This window comes from Penicillium psychrosexuale, assembly GCF_028828465.1.
Source record: "Penicillium psychrosexuale strain IBT 29551 chromosome Unknown utg000001l, whole genome shotgun sequence".
Lineage (NCBI taxonomy): Eukaryota > Fungi > Ascomycota > Eurotiomycetes > Eurotiales > Aspergillaceae > Penicillium > Penicillium psychrosexuale.
Window position 1 is genome coordinate 2,714,972 of NW_026643186.1, and position 18,845 is coordinate 2,733,816.

General features: G+C 50.0%; 7 protein-coding genes across 7 annotated transcripts; 4 read left to right on the top strand and 3 right to left on the bottom strand.

Moving 5' to 3' along the window:
• Positions 1-304: 304 nt before the first annotated feature.
• Positions 305-2,210, top strand: N7518_001053 (high affinity methionine permease; the record flags this gene model as incomplete). Its single annotated transcript, XM_057181981.1, has 6 exons — positions 305-416; positions 477-708; positions 768-1,218; positions 1,277-1,541; positions 1,597-1,762; positions 1,811-2,210. 6 exons carry the CDS (start codon positions 305-307, stop codon positions 2,208-2,210), a joined length of 1,626 nt encoding a protein of 541 aa, XP_057047331.1.
• A 606-nt stretch (positions 2,211-2,816) lies between these two features.
• Positions 2,817-5,789, top strand: N7518_001054 (M1 family metallopeptidase; the record flags this gene model as incomplete). The annotated part of the gene is made up of 3 exons (XM_057181982.1): positions 2,817-3,151; positions 3,219-5,589; positions 5,664-5,789. 3 exons carry the CDS (start codon positions 2,817-2,819, stop codon positions 5,787-5,789), a joined length of 2,832 nt encoding a protein of 943 aa, XP_057047332.1.
• A 377-nt stretch (positions 5,790-6,166) lies between these two features.
• prp28 (mRNA splicing protein PRP28) lies at positions 6,167-8,696 on the bottom strand (the record flags this gene model as incomplete). The annotated part of the gene is made up of 3 exons (XM_057181983.1): positions 6,167-6,323; positions 6,390-8,344; positions 8,421-8,696. The coding sequence occupies 3 exons, from the start codon at positions 8,694-8,696 to the stop codon at positions 6,167-6,169; spliced, it is 2,388 nt and encodes a 795-aa protein (XP_057047333.1).
• Positions 8,697-9,757: 1,061 nt separating this feature from the next.
• Positions 9,758-12,107, bottom strand: N7518_001056 (putative mRNA splicing protein (Prp39); the record flags this gene model as incomplete). Its single annotated transcript, XM_057181984.1, has 4 exons — positions 9,758-11,114; positions 11,584-11,687; positions 11,758-11,973; positions 12,039-12,107. 4 exons carry the CDS (start codon positions 12,105-12,107, stop codon positions 9,758-9,760), a joined length of 1,746 nt encoding a protein of 581 aa, XP_057047334.1.
• A 406-nt stretch (positions 12,108-12,513) lies between these two features.
• On the top strand, positions 12,514-13,169 carry N7518_001057 (mitochondrial 54S ribosomal protein mL59; the record flags this gene model as incomplete). Its single annotated transcript, XM_057181985.1, has 2 exons — positions 12,514-13,068; positions 13,128-13,169. The coding sequence occupies 2 exons, from the start codon at positions 12,514-12,516 to the stop codon at positions 13,167-13,169; spliced, it is 597 nt and encodes a 198-aa protein (XP_057047335.1).
• Positions 13,170-14,777: 1,608 nt separating this feature from the next.
• On the top strand, positions 14,778-17,403 carry hxB (putative molybdenum cofactor sulfurase protein (HxB); the record flags this gene model as incomplete). Its single annotated transcript, XM_057181986.1, has 3 exons — positions 14,778-14,880; positions 14,934-16,467; positions 16,518-17,403. The coding sequence occupies 3 exons, from the start codon at positions 14,778-14,780 to the stop codon at positions 17,401-17,403; spliced, it is 2,523 nt and encodes an 840-aa protein (XP_057047336.1).
• A 243-nt stretch (positions 17,404-17,646) lies between these two features.
• Positions 17,647-18,599, bottom strand: N7518_001059 (phytanoyl-CoA dioxygenase family protein; the record flags this gene model as incomplete). The annotated part of the gene is made up of 3 exons (XM_057181987.1): positions 17,647-17,750; positions 17,811-18,243; positions 18,312-18,599. 3 exons carry the CDS (start codon positions 18,597-18,599, stop codon positions 17,647-17,649), a joined length of 825 nt encoding a protein of 274 aa, XP_057047337.1.
• Between the last annotated feature and the right edge of the window lie 246 nt (positions 18,600-18,845).

The window sequence follows — 18,845 nt, forward strand, 5'->3', positions numbered from 1 at the left end:
GCCTTGCCCAAGGCTTCTGGAACTCTTCCATGTGGGCCGGATTATACGGGTGAAACCCACAAACTCTGCTGGGACTTTTGCCTCCATCTGGTGATACTCCGTACGGGTCTTCCAACTTGATTTCCAGGGTAGTAAAAGGCGATGCCCAGCCGCAAGGACCTATGGCATCACATTTAGTACTAGCACCTCATTTTTGCACCGTTGCTAGCCGTCCTCAATTTGCCTCTTGGAAGCTCAGCTGAATACAAATACTCGTCGATCGATTCCACTGTGTGGGTAGTGACTTGATCTGCATAACCTAATAATGGCTGAACGGGTTGACCCTGTTGTTGAGGCTTCTGATAAGTCGCCAGTATTTGCTACAAAGTCGGCCGGAGATGATGGCCTCCGGCGAGCGGATGGTATTTCGGGATTGTGTATGTTCTTCTCTATATCGAGTGATGGCTGCGTGACACCTCTAATCGTTCTGCGTTCAGATGAAGGAAATGTCTTCGAGGCAACCCCCGACAGCCGTCGCCACATTGGAGTATTCAGTGCTGCCCTCTTGATCTTTAACCGGGTTATTGGTACGGGTATCTTTGCCACACCAAGCACTATCCTTGCATTGACTGGCAGTGTTGGTCTCTCATTGTTCATGTGGGTTATCGGCACTGTAATTGCTCTAGCAGGGACGGCAGTATACCTAGAATGGGGTACTGCAATTCCAAGGTATGTTATTGAACGAAAGTATCAGAGGGAAGACTTGAGTGATTAATCTGGCTGTATAGAAATGGAGGCGAGAAGAACTACCTCGAATACGTTTATACCAAGCCCAAGTTCCTGGCCACTGCCATGTTCGCCGCCTATGCAGTATTACTCGGATGGGCTGCAAGTAACAGCGTTGTTTTCGGTCAATATATCCTCAACGCAGCAGAAGTTGAGGTTGGACGATGGAACCAGCGTGGAGTTGGCATGGCCTGCCTCACTGCCGCCTTCCTTATACATTCCGTTGCCCTGAAATGGGGTATTCGGCTTCAGAATGCGCTTGGTGTTATCAAGTTGATTGTCGTCGTGTTCATCATTGTTTCTGGTTGGGCGGCACTTGGTGGCCATACAAAGGCTGAGACGCCCCATAACTTCAAAAATGCCTTTGAAGGCACCAAGGGAAGTGGATATGGCATTGTCATGTCGTTGTACAACGTTATCTGGTCCTTTATTGGCTACTCGAATGCCAACTATGTAAGGACATGAACATATGAGTTGCGTCTATTGATCACATTGCTAATTGCATTTACAGGCCTTGAGCGAGACAAAGAACCCAACCCGCACTTTGAAGATTGCAGCCCCCGTTGCTATCATATCTGTTGGCATTTTGTATATGTTTGTCAACATCGCCTATTTCGCCGCTGTATCGAAAGAAGAAATGCTCGGGTCTGGCAGCATTGTAGCCGCTGTGTTCTTCAGGAACATGTTCGGCAAACAGGCCGAAAGGGCCATGTCGGTCTTGGTGGCTCTCTCTGCCTTTGGCAATGTTTTGTCCGTCATATTCTCACAAGGGCGAAGTATGTATTCTCAGTTTCACGTTTGGACGGTATACTAATACGATTTCGGTAACAGTTGTCCAAGAGCTCGGCCGTGAAGGTGTTTTGCCCTTTTCCAAGATCTGGGCCAGCAACTGGCCTTTCCACTCACCAGCCGCTGGCTTGCTGGAACACTATATCGTCTCGGTCATTATCATGCTCGCCCCCCTCCCGGTGACGCATACAACTTCCTCCTCAAGTATGTGATTTCTGAAGACACCTGCAATATCAATACTGACTAATTCTCCCAGTCTCATCTCTTACCCCCTTTCCATTGTCAACTTCTTCGTGGCCGCTGGTCTCGTTCATATCTACCTCACCAAAGAGAAGAATTACCCGAACTGGAAGCCCGGTATTCATGCCACGCTACCAGTCACCATCTTCTTCATGCTGTCGAACCTGTATCTCGCGATTGCGCCATATGTGCCCCCAAGCGATGGCCAAAATGTGTATGAACAGCTACCTTACTACCTGCACTGTGTGGTAGCCCTTGCTCTTTTCGCAGCAGGAGCAATCTACTACGTTGTCTGGGCGGTGTTGTTGCCTCGGATCGGTAAGTATGTGCTTGTCAAGGAGTCCGTCGTGGATGCGGATGGATGGTCTCGAAGTGTTTTCACGCGACTACCACAGGCAGAGGCAGTGCGCTCTTAGGGATACTGGGTGTGAGATAAAAATTGGGTTGCTTGATTTCGGATTTATGTGCTTGGGAGATATATTTTGTCATGGTGACTTTTCACCAGACGTTACTAATAATAGGTAATCGCAGAATAGAACCATTCTTTCTTCACAACACCTCATTACCAATTGCTCTGTCATGCTGTGACATCAGAACAATGAACCGCGGTGCTGTATGTTCCAGTCTTCTATGGTAGCCCACCCAAGAGAATCAATTGAAACTGTCATGAGCCCCTCAAACTTGCTGGTATATTGTCTTGCAAGGTAACAGCATAAAAGCCATTTCCAATCAGTTGTCTGTCATATAGAAATTAGACATCCACTGGGTGAATTTGCGTGATGAAGAAAAGAAAGGAAGAAGAAGAAAAAAAAAAGAACAAAAGGCACAAGATCCACTGGCATTGACCGCCTTCGCATCTGCCGGACTCTGATCTCATGTTTTTCTTTCTTTTTGGTGACGGTTGGTCTCAAGTCCGTGGTTCAATTGATCTCACATTTGGTTCTATTTAAATATTTAATACTAATACCCTTTACTCTTCTCTTTCTTTCCTTTTTCTCCCGATATTCGGGTTCGTGGAGCTGATGCGCCGCTTCTCCACGCGTGTGCTGCTGCAGCAAGCAAAGCCACCGCTTCTTTCCGCCAGATCTCCCCTCCCCCTCTTTGTTTCCGCTCGTTCTCCTCAAGCTTCAGTTCCTAGATCAATCACCCAACGCCGCTCTCCTTCACCGCTATCACAGACCGCCAAACGATACTGTTCCTACCGCAGAATGTGTAGCTCACGCCGCGACACCTCCGGGTCAACCAACGTCAAGGGCGGCCGTGAGGTCCTACCTACAAACGTCAAGCCCCAGCATTATGATTTAACACTAGAGCCCGACTTTGAGAAGTTCACATACGAGGGAACAGTCACTATCGAGTACGTCATTTATGTATAGTGCATACTGTGGTGCATAGTTCTATATGTTACTAACATCTACATCTAGCCTCGATGTGACCGAAGACACCGATTTCATCACCCTCAATTCCAACCAGATCGAAATTCATAGCGCAATTGTCTCATCCAAGGGCTCAGTCGTAGACTCCAAGCCCGAAATTTCCTTCAACGAGGATGACCAGACCGCAACCATCAAGTTCGGCCAGGCTTTCGCTGCGGGGTCGGATGCCCAGTTGAAGCTCACCTTCACTGGTATTCTCAATGATAACATGGCCGGATTCTACCGATCATCATACAAGGAGAATGGCGAGACTAAGTACATTGCATCATCTCAGATGGAGCCCACGGATGCCCGTCGGGCCTTCCCTTGTTTCGATGAGCCTGCCCTCAAAGCCAAGTTCACTGTGACCTTGATCGCAGATAAGAGCTTGACCTGTTTGAGCAATATGGATGTTGATACTGAGACCGAGGTCCAGGGTGGTGCGAAGAAGGCTGTGAAATTCACCACTTCGCCCCTCATGTCTACCTATCTCGTTGCTTTCATTGTCGGAAAGCTCAACCACATTGAGACAAAGAACTTCCGCGTCCCCATCCGCGTTTACGCCACCCCCGACCAGGATATTGAGCACGGCCGTTTCTCGTTAGAGCTGGCTGCCAAGACTCTAGCCTTCTACGAGAAGGCATTTGACAGCGATTTCCCTCTGCCAAAGATGGATATGGTCGCCGTGCCTGATTTCAGCGCGGGAGCCATGGAGAACTGGGGTCTGATCACATACCGTATTGTTGATGTATTGCTGGACGAGAAGAACAGTGGCGCCTCTCGAAAGGAGCGCATCGCTGAGACCGTCCAGCACGAGTTGGCCCACCAGTGGTTTGGAAACTTGGTCACCATGGACTTCTGGGATGGACTGTGGCTCAACGAGGGTTTCGCTACCTGGATGTCATGGTACTCTTGCAACGCCTTCTACCCGGAGTGGAAGGTTTGGCAGACTTACGTTATCGACAACTTGCAAAGTGCTCTTTCGCTTGACTCGTTGCGCAGCAGCCACCCCATTGAGGTGCCTGTCAAGCGTGCCGATGAGATCAACCAGATATTCGATGCTATCTCCTACTCTAAGGGTTCCGCTGTCCTGCGCATGATCTCCAAGTACCTGGGCGAAGATGTCTTCCTCCAGGGTGTCCGCAACTACATCAGGAAGCACGCCTACGGTAACACGGAGACCGGTGATCTGTGGTCTGCTCTTGCTGATGCTAGCGGAAAGCCCGTACAGTCGGTCATGGATATCTGGACCAAGAATGTTGGCTTCCCTGTCCTCAGTGTTACAGAAAACAAGGAAACTTCTTCTATTCACGTGAAGCAAAACCGTTTCCTGCGTACCGGTGACGTTCGTCCAGAGGAAGATCAGACCCTCTTCCCTGTCATGCTCGGTCTGCGTACGGATAAGGGTATTGATGAAGACACTATGCTGACTGAGCGCGAGCGTGACTTCCCCGTTCCTGACCTGGACTTCTTCAAGCTCAACGCTGACCACTCTGCCATCTTCCGCACATCATACAGCCCCGAGCGTCTTAAGAAGCTCGGCCAGGCTGCTCGTGACGGCCGTCTGAGTGTCGAGGACCGTGCCGGCATGATTGCCGACTCGGGTGCCCTGGCAGCTTCTGGTTTCCAGCGTACCTCTGGTATGCTTTCCTTGCTCCAGGGCCTCGATACTGAGTCTGAGTTTGTCGTTTGGAACGAGATCTTGACCCGTATCGGCACCCTGCGTGCTGCTTGGCTATTCGAGGACGATAAGACAAAGGACGCCCTCAAGGCCTTCCAGCGCTCGCTGGTTGCCCCCAAGGCCCACGAAATCGGCTGGGAGTTCCCCGAGAACGACGATCACATTTTGCAACAGTTCAAGGCGCTCATGTTCGGCTCTGCCGGTATGGCCGAGGACCCGACTGTGGTCAAGGCCGCCTTGGACATGTTCACCCGCTTCGCTGCTGGCGACCTCTCCGCCATCCACCCCAACATCCGTGGTAGTGTTTTCACCATTGCGCTGAAGCACGGCGGTCTCAAGGAGTACGAAGTGGTTCTAGATCGGTCTCGCCATGCCCAGACTTCGGACGAGAAGGTCACCGCCCTGCGCTGCCTAGGTGCCTCCGAAGACCCCGAGCTTATCCAACGCACTCTTGGCCTTGCCATGAGCGAAGAGGTCAAGAGCCAGGATATTTATATGCCTCTTGGTGGTCTCCGCAGCCATCCGGCTGGTGTCGATAGCCGCTGGAACTGGCTCAAGTCTAACTGGGATGAGATCTACAAGCGTCTTCCTCCCGGTCTCGGCATGCTGGGCACTGTTGTCCAGCTGACCACTGCCAGTTTCTGCACCGAGGCGCAGTTGAAGGACGTTGAGCAGTTCTTCGCCTCTAAGGACACTAAGGTAAGTGACTTCACCAAGGTTTCACCTGGGTCTTACATCCTTGTAATATTTACTAATATGAATTTTTCTTGCAGGGCTTCGACCGCGCTGTTGAGCAGAGCCTCGACTCTATCCGCGCCAAGATCAACTGGCTCAAGCGTGACCGCGACGATGTTGAGCAGTGGCTGAGCAGCAACAGCTATCTCCAGAGCAAGCTGTAAGTCTAGAAAGAAGAGCTGAACAATGTTCATAGATATTTTGGATACACGGGGATTCTTTGTCTTCCAGGGTTAGCAGCTCGAACTTGCCTTCGACTGCACATTATCTCTACGTTGTCACCTACGGAAAGCACGCGGGATGTGCTTCTTTGAGCTAAAATCATACTCCACTCAATTATTTAATTTCTTGTAGAGTAAGTGCTTGTATGGACTAGGGCTAGCTAGGTAAGCCTTGATTGGAATGACTAACTACATGATAGTTATTAGCAACCGGCGCCACTAGTTAGTTAGTGCCAACAAAATACCCCACAGCGGGGGGAAAAAAAAGGGTGGTATCGATGGAGAATAATACAGAAAGAAGAGAGAAATGGCAGAGAGGCCTACGCCCACCCTCCCTTTCCTCCGAACCCAGAACTGTCCTCGATCTTCTTCCCGCCAGGACCGCGTGAGGGCTTGGACTGCGCCGCTTCGTGCTTGCGCAGTTCCTCAGGGACACGCGATATGGGTGATTTGATCAGCATTTGTTTGAGATCGTACCTGCATAAGCATTAGTAAATCAAGACCGCGACCAGACGTAAAATGGAGGGAAAGGGTGTAACATACATGACATCGCTATCCTCGCTGCCCAGGAAGGTGATAGCAACACCACTCTTTCCAGCACGACCAGTACGACCAACACGATGAGTGTAGCTTTCGATCGAAGTCGCCATGTTGAAGTTAACGACCAGTGACACATCCGGCACATCGATACCTCTTCCTGCGAGGTCAGTTGCGACGAGAACGTCTGTTGAGCCGTTGCGCACGGAGGCGAGCGCGGCTTCACGCTGGTCTTGGGTTTTGGAACCGTGTAGAGTAACCGATGAGAAACCCCATTGTTTGATTTCGCGAGCGATAGCGTCACAGTTTCGCTTGATGTTGACGAACACGATAATCGGTGGACGGAACTCGCCTGATGAGAGGATTTCGCCGAGGCGCTTCTTGCGTTTGTCTTCGCCGGAGATCATCTCCACACGCTGCTCAACTGTGTCGACGGCTTCACCAACGCCACCGATGGTGATAATGGCTGGTCGGCGGAGGTACTTGCGAGCAATGCGCTCGACTGCGGCAGGCATAGTGGCTGTGTACATCATGGTCTGGCGGTACTGGTGTTGGCTCATTGCGGCTGAATTCTCAGCTTCCTCTGTATCAGGCTTTTCGTTCGTGACGGGGAGGGCATCCAGGATCTTGTTGACAGGCTCTTCGAACCCAAGATCGATCATACGATCTGCTTCATCCATAATCACGTAGCAGCACTGACTGAGGACTAGCATGCGACGCTCGATACAGTCAACTAGACGACCAGGAGTAGCAATGATAATTTCGGCGCCATCGCGCAGGCTGAATGCTTGCTCTTCAAGCGAGTGACCACCGACAATACTGACCACGTTGAAACCAAGGGGTTGTGTAAACTTCTTGGCTTCGATCTCGATCTGCTGCGCCAATTCACGTGTGGGTGCTAGAACAATAGCGTATGGACCGTCGTTTTTGCGCCACTCATTCTCGTCAAGACGCGGCAGCGCCGAGATGTAGACTAAAAGTGGGAGGAGGAATGCAGCGGTTTTACCGGAACCTGTCACGGCCACACCAATCAGGTCACGCGATTGCATGGCGATGGGGATTGCCGCGCGCTGAATGGCTGTTGGGTCCTTATATCCGACACGGTCAATAAGCTCCAACAAGCGCTTTGGCAATGGACTCTCTTCCCATGAACGCATGGGATTGGGCACGCTGCCGCCTTTGGTGGCAATGTTGAAATCCTCCTTGAAAATACGCCAGTCTCGCTCACGCATGAGGTCCAAGCGCTTCTCACTCCAATGCTTGTCAATCTGCGTGCGGGTACTATCCTCGCGTCGCCGGCGTTCCATCTCCAGCATTTGTTTGGCTCGCGCGCTACCGGCTTCGTGATCGCGGCTCACTAGTGCATCTGCGTATTTGCGCGCAACCTCATCGGCGACATCGTCACCAAAGCCCGCCAAACGCCCCCGGCCAAAGAAGTTGGCTTCCTGTCGGCGCTGGTATAGGGGGTTATAGTCTCCGCTTGTGTCTTCCTCGGTATTCCATTCAAAGTTGAACTTTCGGTCTGCAGTACGCTTGCGCTTCTTCTTTGCCGAGAAGTTAGATGTCTGGTCGGCTCCCATGTATCGGTGCTTGGTCAATGTAGCTAGTGCTGCCGCTTCGTCTTCTTCCGTCAGGCGCTTTTCGCCTTTAGTCTTAGATGGGGGTGGCAGCATATCCTGGTCGCGATTGTGTTGATTGTGCTGTCGGCCTCCTTTTCGTATACCACCAGGTCCAGTTGGATGTTCGTCGCGCATCGCTCGCGGCCCGGTGGGTACATGACGGGCCACTGGTTCCTCCCGCACATTGCGAGGCTCTTGGCGCCTCACAGACGATGGTGCAGATGTGAGACCGTTGCGATCAGCGCCGTTGGTGCGAGCCTTGGCTTGCCGTTCTGCCTCAACCTCTTGAGCCCGTTTCTCCAGAGCGATTTTCTCTCGTTGAGCTTTAGACATGAATTTAGGCTATAGAAAGATGTAAATGTGAGTAAAAGCACGGAATCTTGCTTCATGTATCATCACCGGAAGAGGACAGGCTTACCTTTGCCGTTGCCGCATCTGCTTCTTTCTTCTTGCGTATCAAGTCCTCCACACTCAGTGGGGTGACAGCCGGTTTCTTTGCGCCCCATCCTAGCTTTTGCTTCTTCTGGGTCTCAACTGGAGGCGGGGGTGGCACATCATCGGGAGGAGGTGGAGGGGCGATACTGTCTGGCGGCGGTGGAGGAGCGGTTAAGTCTTCTGGAGGAGGCGGAGGCGGGCTGGGCAGGCGCTCCACTGAGGGAGGGAGCGGAGGGAATCCCTCGGCGCCGTTGGTCATGATTTGAATATGCGAGAGAAGTGATGGCTAAGGAAACTAGAGACGGAATTTCTATGGAATACGATAAGAGCTAGACGCGTAGTCACGTGCGCACGATCACGTGCATATCTACTATATATACCTAGACTCCGATAGAGTAGGTAAGACGGCTATATTCTTTCTACGCCGCCAGCCTATATACCCCGAGTAGGGCACGCGTGCGATGCGCGTCATAGTATATGACATTTTCTACTGGCAGAAGAAAAGCGGGCCTGGGGCCTTGGAATGCAAATACTAATGAAATATGACTCTACGGAGTACGGAGTACATGGTGCAGTGCAGAGAAAAGCAGGAGCCCAGTTGTCAAGTAGAGTTGTAGAGAGAGAGCCTAGTCAGATCATCACCCCAGAAATGAGAAGCAAGTTGCGAGATGTTTGTGCACTAGGAGATTGTATACTATGGTGTGGTCTATGTGATCCTTATGCTTGCTAGCTGACCGTCCTGGATGGTTGGTATTGTTGTGTCGTTCTCGTCTTGCCTGCATAACCAGGCTGCCCATCGTGCATTTCCTTCTTCAATGGCTACATTATTAGAAAGGATTATACATGCTCAACCACAATATACTGGAACGATCTAGTTGCTGTGCGTAAGTCTAACAAGGCTAACACAATCGCAGACGAATCAATTTAAAACGATTTGAATGAATTTCATTGGAAAACAAGCCACCTTAGAATACAATTGGTCCCGAAGGATCCAAACCTCAGATCGGCAAATCTTATGTCAAGCCCCAAGAAGGGACAAGACACCAGTGTATCTGACGAAAGTGAGAAGAAGCTGTCTTTAAGCGGGGGCAATATCGCTAGAGAACAGGAGGGAGGGAAGGTTGCCTAGCACGGGCAACGGGATGATACTACATGAAAAAAGAACTCACCCACCCAGGTCAATATGCCAGAGTAAGAAACGAAGATAAAACACCGAAAGAAAAGGCACCAGCAGAACTTCCATAAACGCACCCATTCGTGAAGAAACGTATCCATAGTTGCAGTCATTGGCTTGATGGACGTGCATATGACTGTTGGGTTTCAAGCGGCACCGCCGTTCGCTGCTGTCTGTTGGTAGTAGGCATACGCCTGTGCAGCCGCGGCATCCGGTGTGGGCTGCATCTGAGGAATTGAAGCAAACTGTCCCTCTCCAGGGGTGGGGTGCACCGCCACATTCCCACCAGTCCGAACAGAAGCCACGGATGAAGGACCGTAGATTTCTCGATCCAGGGCCAGGTATTCCTTCGCGGCATCCTTGGTGCCTCTTTCGAGAAGGTAATTCATGTAAATTTGCACAAGTTCCTTGACAGAGTCGACTTGCAGAACGCTCTTGGACCGGATGTCAGCAATGACCTGCTTGATACGTTCATACTGAACCGACTCGGTAGCCGCGCTGGTGGGTTGCTCAATCTCGAAGACGAGATAGCTTCCCCAAAAGGGTCGGCTGTCGAGGTAGTATTGCTGATTCTCGTGGAAAACATTGCGCGCCTCGTCAGGACTGCCCTTGATCTTCCACAAAAGCCGGGCCCATTCGGCAACGAGAGCAGCCTTTGTGGCCATTTCACACTCTGGCGAATCTAATTGTGTCTTGTAGACTTCAATGGCCGCCTCAAGACCTCCGTGGCGACGACAAAGATTTGCGAGTGAGACAATCGTCTCAACATGGCTGGGGAGATACATAAGAATAGCGTTGTGGATATCTTTCGCCACGTCCACGCGGTCTGACACCTCTTCGAAGTAGGCATAGTGGAGTCGAATCGTGGGATTGGCAATTGGGACGTAGAGATACGCGGCACGCTGATATATGATTCGAACCTCTTCCTCCTTGTCAGGCTGAGCAGCCATCCAGCGAGCGTATCGGAACCAGAACTCGTCGTAATAGGCACAAGTGACCAGGCACCGCTCATACAGGAATTGAGTTCGGGAGAACAAACCCTCGCCTTCCTCAAAGTCAAGATACTTCTTCCAGTTCGTCAGCTGAGCTTGATCGAGCTCGGTGACATGGAAATAGGGACGCTTAATTTCCGATTCGAAAGTCCAGCGCCTGGTCGTCTCAGCCTGAGTGTGCGCGAAAACCTCCAGGTGGTAATTGTTCACGCGCGCTGTGAGAGCTTTCGTCATCTCTTCTTCAGTACAGGGGCCAGCAGCTTCGATCTCAGCGCGGAAAGCGGCGATGGTCTCTGCCGAAGCGCGCTCAGACAAAGGGCTGCTCTGCGCGATCTGACGGTACCGCTCAAAGTAGCGAGAATATTGGTGCATGGGAATATGAATGACACGTGCAAGAATTGCGAAAATCTTATCATGGGCCTCAAGCCGTTCCTCGAACTCAATGTACTTATCCCAGAAGGGATGGGACAGGAAATCAAGACCGACACTGCTCGCACCTCGTTCGAAAAGCCTAGTTGGTATTAGGTTAGCATGATGTGGACACATGTGCCTGATGGGTGGGATAGGAGTGATAGGAGTGATAGAGGTGATAGGAGACAGGGGAAACATGAGCAGTGAACTCTGTCCGTTTGAAAACCCAAGTAATCAAATGAGTGCGGTAGATGAAGCTAAGGGATAGGTGGGCATCCTGTGCTCCGTAAAGGGCCATCGAACGAGACTATTCATTGCCATTCAATGCAAGGTCGTAATTTGGTCAATCAGAGGAGATATGCAGCCTGGGTGAGCTATGGGTGAGAAGTAAACTCCACTTAGATCAAAGAAGCAAAGCAGCGAGTGGTTTCTCACCCATCGACAATGAGACCGACTGGATATTCAGATATCCAGAAAAAAATATGTGACCGGCATCACGAGAACTTTCGCGAGCTGCGTCGGTAACGGTTATAGGGAAAGGGAAGAAGACCATCTCTACTCTCACTTACTCTCGAATTATATCGGGGTCGTGCGAAGTTTCCGCCTTGAACGAACAGTAGTTCGTCCAGAGATCAACAGAGGGCGAGATACTAGCAATGCCTCGTTCATAAACCTAGGGCGACAGGATTAGTACAAAGCCATGGAAAAGAAGAGGCTGGCGCCCAGGGAGGGTGTATGCATACCATCTCAGCGGCCTCAGTGCCGGTGAGAGAGAACTCTTGGTCGGCATACTTCTTCCAGTATCCAAAGAGCAAAGGGAACTTGGCAAGGAACCGGTCGTAGGCTGCGCGAACGGTTGTGATGGCCTGGGGGCTGGAATTGCGAGTTATTCCACCCTCGAGGGCCTCCGCGGCGCGAATCAGTTTTTCCCAAGTTTCGAAGTTGTCAGGATCATCAAGCTGTAAAAGATAGACACGTCAGTCGACAAGGAACACGTTCGCCAAATGCCGCATGGAACACGTACCAGTTGGGTCTCGAGATTTCTAATCTCCGCATTCTCCTCTTCGGAGCCTCCGTACTGATAGTCGGCCATGGTCGTCCAGTGCTGAGGATGCGCGCGAGAAGTTGATACCTCGGAATAAGACAATATGGATGAGCTTGCAGGTACTAATAAGATAGCAGTGATGGTAACAATGAAGATTGCGAAAGGAAGAAATTCTTGAGAGACTGACAAGCGATAGCAGGTCGGTCCTGATTGATGCCTGAGGCGAAATATATTTGGCCCGTCCTGGTCCAGGGATTTGAGGGCGGTATAGTCCATGGCGATGTGGCAGAAATACCCGTAGACGCCTTCGGGATAAGGCGCAAAGACTACTTGATGCCTTGTCGCCTGACAAGCTTGGCGTGAGCCCGGGCGGTATCAACTTTTTGACCGGAACATTCACAAGCAACCTGGAACCACCTGTGCACACTAGGATCACAAACCATCTTGATCCACTATGTCGGTTTCGAAGCAGACGGGCACATTGTTGGAAAACCTTCCTCAACGCCTGGTAAATTTCTTCGCTCGGTATCCTCCACAAACCCACTCCGCAGCTGTCCGCCGTCCTGCCCCTGCGAACGGAGAGGGCTATGTCCCAATGAAGGTAGAATCCCCTTACACACCAGATCGTGATGCCAAGGGTGCACCAGGAGAGAAAAAGCATGGCTGGACTCCTTCACGAGCACTCCTCGTGACCAGCAACGATGTCCGGAATCCATTTCTTCCACACAAGCGATTCGGCAAATGGGAAGCACCGAAATATGGGCTGCGCCAGCAAGCCGATCTGATGAAGCTGGCCATTAAGTACAATGTGGGGGCACTTCTTCCTCCTAGTCGCAAATCACCTGAATTCAAGGAGACACGACGTGCAGAGCGTGGTTTGCAGGTCAAGGGAACTGGTGTTGGCCATAAGGTCAAGGGTCACAAGTGGGAGCGCACCATGGAGTCACGTCTCGAGGACCGTCGCAAGGCGATGGAGGCAATGCCGGAGATGGTCAGGATGTGGAAGCAGGTTAGTACTCTATTGGTCCTTCCTGAAGTGGTTAGAGCAATGCTGACTCGGCGCAACAGAGAGGTCATGGCCGCGGCTGGAGACAATGGCCCAAGCGGTAATGGGGATGCCCCACCGCCATCCACCGTCGCATCGTCTTCTTTCCCTTCTTTATTTTGGCCAGTTTGTTCATTCTGGCTTTTCAATGCTCTGTCGATTCCAACGCGAACCGGATCAGCACAAATACTTGTACCAGCCATAGCAGGAGCTTGGGACGGAGTTTTGTCTTTGAAGTATACTATCAACCCCATCTGTACAATACAATCTACGGTCACATCGCCCAATGGTACCCAAGAAAATCATTTACATGAATCCGGCCCGTGTTATCTTTCATCATCCTCAACACCAACAAGAAAACTCCTAGCTGAATAGTTATGTTCAGCTTGTGAGCACGAGCAGCAGAACGGGATGAACCCTAAGAACAAATAGTCAATAATAGTATACTATAGTGCACCCTACGAAGATCACCATGGTGCTGATCAGTTCAGCCCCAGTTCAGCCTTAGAAACAAGTTAGAATACTACAGTGGCGCTGTTACAGCCCTTTTAGCTTTTCTTTCACAATTACAAGATTGATTGTCTACTCCGTACAGCGTTAGCACTTGACTCACACGCACTGACATAGATTGTTTAGTGTCATTCGCTCAACCCATGGCTACGTGTTTCCAGCCCAATGTATCATCAGTGGAATTAGGCACACTGTTCGTATATAAATAGTAATAAACTGGAGTGGGTAAGCTGGCATTGTGATGAGACTAAATGTAGTGCTTTAGCTTTAGTAGGATCCTAGACACCTATGCAGGTTGGGTTGCAAATCGTGCATCTAGGACGCTATTGGGACCTGTGAGATATATGTTATAATGATCAAATAAGTTCTCACAGGCATAGGCAAATGGTTGGTTGGAAGTCTATAGCGATCAATAATGTGATTGTGTATCATAATGTGGGGGCGTCTAATCATTAGTTCCAATAGTACATACTCATGAACGTGTCGGCTGATTCAAACATGTCTCCCCGATGAGGATGTCCGTGACTGTAAAGGGTCTAGTGACTCTGATATTATGCATAGAGTGCATGAGCATCACAATGTAGTTAGTGGAGTCGCTGTAGATCATCGTGTATATAGTGTAGAATAGTGCGTGTGGTATAGTGACAACAATGGCCGGCGCGATAAGGCGCTATGACAAAGCAACTATTGCCACGTCCAATATATCACGGGCTACATGCGAGGGGAATCTCATCTCGAGCATTCTTCGTCACTTCACATCACGCCCTGAAAACTTGAAAACAACTTATAAAAGCCATATACCTGACTCTTGGAATGTCCCTATTTTCTAAACCTCCGATAGCCTATCCCTTTATAGTGGACTGGAGATCATACCCAGGCTAGTTGATTTGTTGGTATCGGTAACCTCCGATGAGAATATAGCTACTGCTATCTTATATGTGGTAAGGTCTCCCCACCTCCTTCTTCAAATCCATTTGATATTACACATTTACACAACTATGCGATCTATTTCTGGATCTTTCAGATATTCATTATGTGCTGATTGTGCTGATTCTACTGCTAGACAGGAAGTCCCTTCTTTCACAATTTGCCACCTTGATTTCAAACAAAGTACGAAGTACAACAGACGTTGAAGTGCGTCTGTCCAAAGTTGAACTTCAACAATGGTGGAATCAACCTTTCAGGGGTCTATCCATTCAAAGTATAGTCAAGGTTACTCTGCCGATGTGGACATCATTCGAGACCAGGAGTATCCTCTACTAAATGGTATAAGTGTCCGTCTGCCATCACTCTATTCATGCTGACCACTGTTCTACTAGGAACAACATACCTAGATTATGCTGGGACAACACCCTATGCCAAGTCCATGATCGAGTCTTTCTCGCGTGATCTTACATCTAATCTTTTTGGAAACCCTCATTCGATGTCTTTGTCGTCGCAGCTTTCTACACAAAGAACAGAAGACGTCCGAGTCCGCATATTGCGATTCTTTAATGCGGACCCGGATGAGTTCGACCTTGTCTTTGTGGCAAACGCAACTGCTGGCATCAAGCTAGTTGCGGACTCACTCCGGGACTCTGACCATCGAGGATTTTGGTATGGCTACCACATCGATGCTCATACCAGTCTCATTGGGGTACGAGAGTTGGCCGAAATGGGCTACCAGTGTTTCCAAAATGATGACGAGATGGAGGCTGAGATTTCAAAGCTGGCTAGTAACCAGTCCAAGGCGCCCAGACTGCTTGCCTACCCAGCCCAATCCAATATGAACGGCCGGCGCCTACCTATTCGATGGTGCGAGCAAGTCCGAGCCGCAGCAAATGAAAGCGGAGGGAATGTATACACCTTGCTTGACGCTGCGTCGCTGGTATCAACCGCTCCACTTGATCTGGGTCCGTCCTCATCTGCCCCAGACTTCATTGTCCTCAGCTTTTACAAAATCTTTGGGTTTCCCGATTTGGGTGCTTTGATTGTCCGCAAAAGTGCTGCGCGGGTCTTTGAGCGACGGAAGTATTTTGGCGGCGGCACCGTCGACATGGTCCTGGCCACTGGCGTGCAATGGCATGCGAAAAAAGAAACCTCTATCCATGAGCGGCTAGAGGATGGTACCCTCCCGTTTCATAATATCATAGCTCTGGACACAGCCTTAGATACGCACGAACGCTTATTCGGTTCGATGGCGAACATTTCGGCACATACCGGGTTCCTCGCAAAACAAGTCTATGATAGGCTTTCTTCATTGGTACATTTCAATGAGAGAAAAGTCTGTCAAATTTACCAATCGCACACCTCTGCATATGGCAACCCACATACCCAAGGTCCGATTATTGCATTCAATCTTTGCAATAGTCGCGGTGAATGGGTTCCTAAAACCGAGGTGGAAAAACTGGCTACGGTGCAAGATCTGCAGATACGCACTGGATCCGTTTGTAATCCAGGGGGAACTGCCTCGTCACTTGGGTGGACTGGACCGGAGCTTCGCCGGCATTACTCTGCGGGATTACGTTGTGGTGATAACCATGATGTTCTTGGAGGGCGACCAACAGGAATTTTGCGTGTCAGTATCGGTGCCACGACAAATATGAAGGATATAGACTCCTTGATCAACTTCATAGAGGAGTTTTACGTGGAGAAGATTCCACCCATAGTCGCCCTGGATCCTCTGGCAGAAGACGATGGGGTCGTTGCTCCTCATTTTTATGTTGAAAGCTTAGCAGTATTCCCAATCAAGAGTTGCGGTGCTTTCAAGATACCCGAGGGGAAACGTTGGGAAGTGAAGAAAGAGGGCCTAGCTTGGGATAGAGAATGGTGTTTGATTCATCAAGGGACTGGTGCAGCCCTGAGTCAGAAAAGGTATGCGTATCCAAGCAAAAACATCCGAATTTGTAAACTAATGATAGTAGATACCCTCGCATGTGTCTTCTACGACCCTCGATTGATATTGAAAGAGGAGTTCTCCGTATTACTTGTGGTGCAGTCGCGGCATCAGATCAAGTCAGCCTTGAGATTTCACTTGGCTGGGAGGACACAAGTCTCATCTCCACATCCTTCTGTCCGAGCTCGACCAAAAAACCCACAACAGTCTGCGGCGACCGAGTTTCTCTCCATGCCTACACATCCCCGGTGGTCTCGGCATTCTTCTCAGACTTCCTGGGCGTGCCCTGTACTCTCGCAAGATTCCCTACAAAGACCACCAACCGCTATTCACAGATGCAACGGACGCCTAATACGTGGAAGAACCGTTTCCGCAAGCTCATCATGCCAGGCTCATTCCCACCTGACTTCCCTCCTCCGGTACTTGAGGGTGGTCAGAGACTAATCACGTTATCCAACGAGTCGCCAATTCTAATTGTCTCACGTTCATCTGTCAACCGACTGAATGAGATCATCAAATCAAACGCCAAGAATGGCAACAATAAGACTGTTGCCGCGGACGTCTTCCGGGGTAACATTGTCGTTGCTGAACGACTTGCTCGCCGTGGGGATGTGGAACAACCATATGCGGAAGACCGGTGGTCATCTCTTCGAATTGGACCAGATCAACTTCGCTTCGATGCTCTTGATGCATGTGAGCGATGTCAAATGATTTGTATAGATCAGTTCACCGGCGTCCGACGCGCTGAGCCGTTTTCAACGCTTGCTAAGACGCGAAACATCGATGGGAAGGTCAAATTTGGCAGATATTCCGCACTTTCTCCAGAAGAACTAGAGGGCTTTGACTCGGAACTACCAGATCGCAGGACGGTGATGGTAGGGGATGTCGTTGTGCCCTTATATCAGGATGACTGAGTATTCGAATGCTCGTTTTCGGCATTATGTGATTTCGGCTCGTATTTCTTTTTGGACTTGGGTGTTTGATATGCCATTATATAATAATATGTACCTTGTATACAGCTGTACGTATCTCTTCGCTTATTATTTTCGGGAGGTTTGTCAATATATAGAAGTCTTGGCTTCTTAATCTGGTATTCAACAGTTGCCTAATAAACATTTTGAATTTGATGAACGCCAAAGTGATACCCATGATAGTACCTAAACAACCACAGTCGCAGTAGCCTTTTCTGGGGCTTTGGTGAAAGGCGCCGCAAAGCCATAGGTCTGGTAACCTTTGGAGTAATCTTTGCCGGCCTCACGCTCTAGAAGATATATATCAGCAACTCGGCCCTTAAACATTTGACATTCCAAAGAAAACTCACCATGCTCAGGTGGGAACATCTCCATGCGATGCTTGTAGTATTGCTCCCGAAGATCCTCCCCGTCACTCCTCGAGTGGAAGGTAGCATAAAGGCTCGACCGACTCTTATCGGTCTTGTTCTCAGCAGAGCGATGGGCGAGATGCGACCCAAAGATCAGCATATCACCCATTTCAAGTGGAATAGGAGTCCATGGGTGCGAGTGCTCCCATTCAGGCTTGATTCGGCCACCTGCCGCAAATTCAATTTGCATCTTGTGCGACCCGGGCACAACCTCCAGACATCCGTTTTCAGGCGTCGCAGCGTCAATGGCTATGTTGGCGGTGACATGTTCAATGCGACCGATGTGGTCGTAGGCTGGTGCATCGAGGTGCGCCTGGAAGCCGTTTCCCTGTGGCTGCTTGTAGTTGATCTTCTCCTTGAAGAGCAACATATCCTACAGTTAAGACCTTGATGTTAGTATAATCTCCTGATAGAGCTTCGGTATTGTGGACATGAACATACATCGCCTGAGACTGCCTTCAGAATCTCCGCCAGCTGCTCGCCGCAGACTAGTGACTTGAACTGAGGGTGGTATTCAATGAACCTTTCCGTGCGCATCAGCTGGCGTTCGCCCTTGATGTTGATTTCATCATAAGGCATCCATTTGCCCTTGACACGAGGCCAGGCCTGGATTTCTTGAGTCCATTGCTTGAGTTCCGTAGGATCAACGAGTTTATGCTCGTCGGCGCGTAGGAGGAGGTAACCATTCTCATGGTAAAAAACTATTTGTTCAGGTGTAAGAGGCGACATCTTTGAGTAATTTGTTCGAGACCACAGAAGTAGATAATGAGATGATGGAAGTGAGAATGCAGTAAACCTACGAGCTTTTAATAGTTTTTCGAAACGCGTCGACTTCTGTTCTTCAACAGCGGGGCCATTTCTCAATTAGTTCCAGATTGCGTTGGATGCGACTTGAGTGAAGGTGTTCGTCCCGACGCCAACCAGAAACCCATGGGATGCCGCACAGACCAACGGGCTTCGTGCCGAGACGAATGC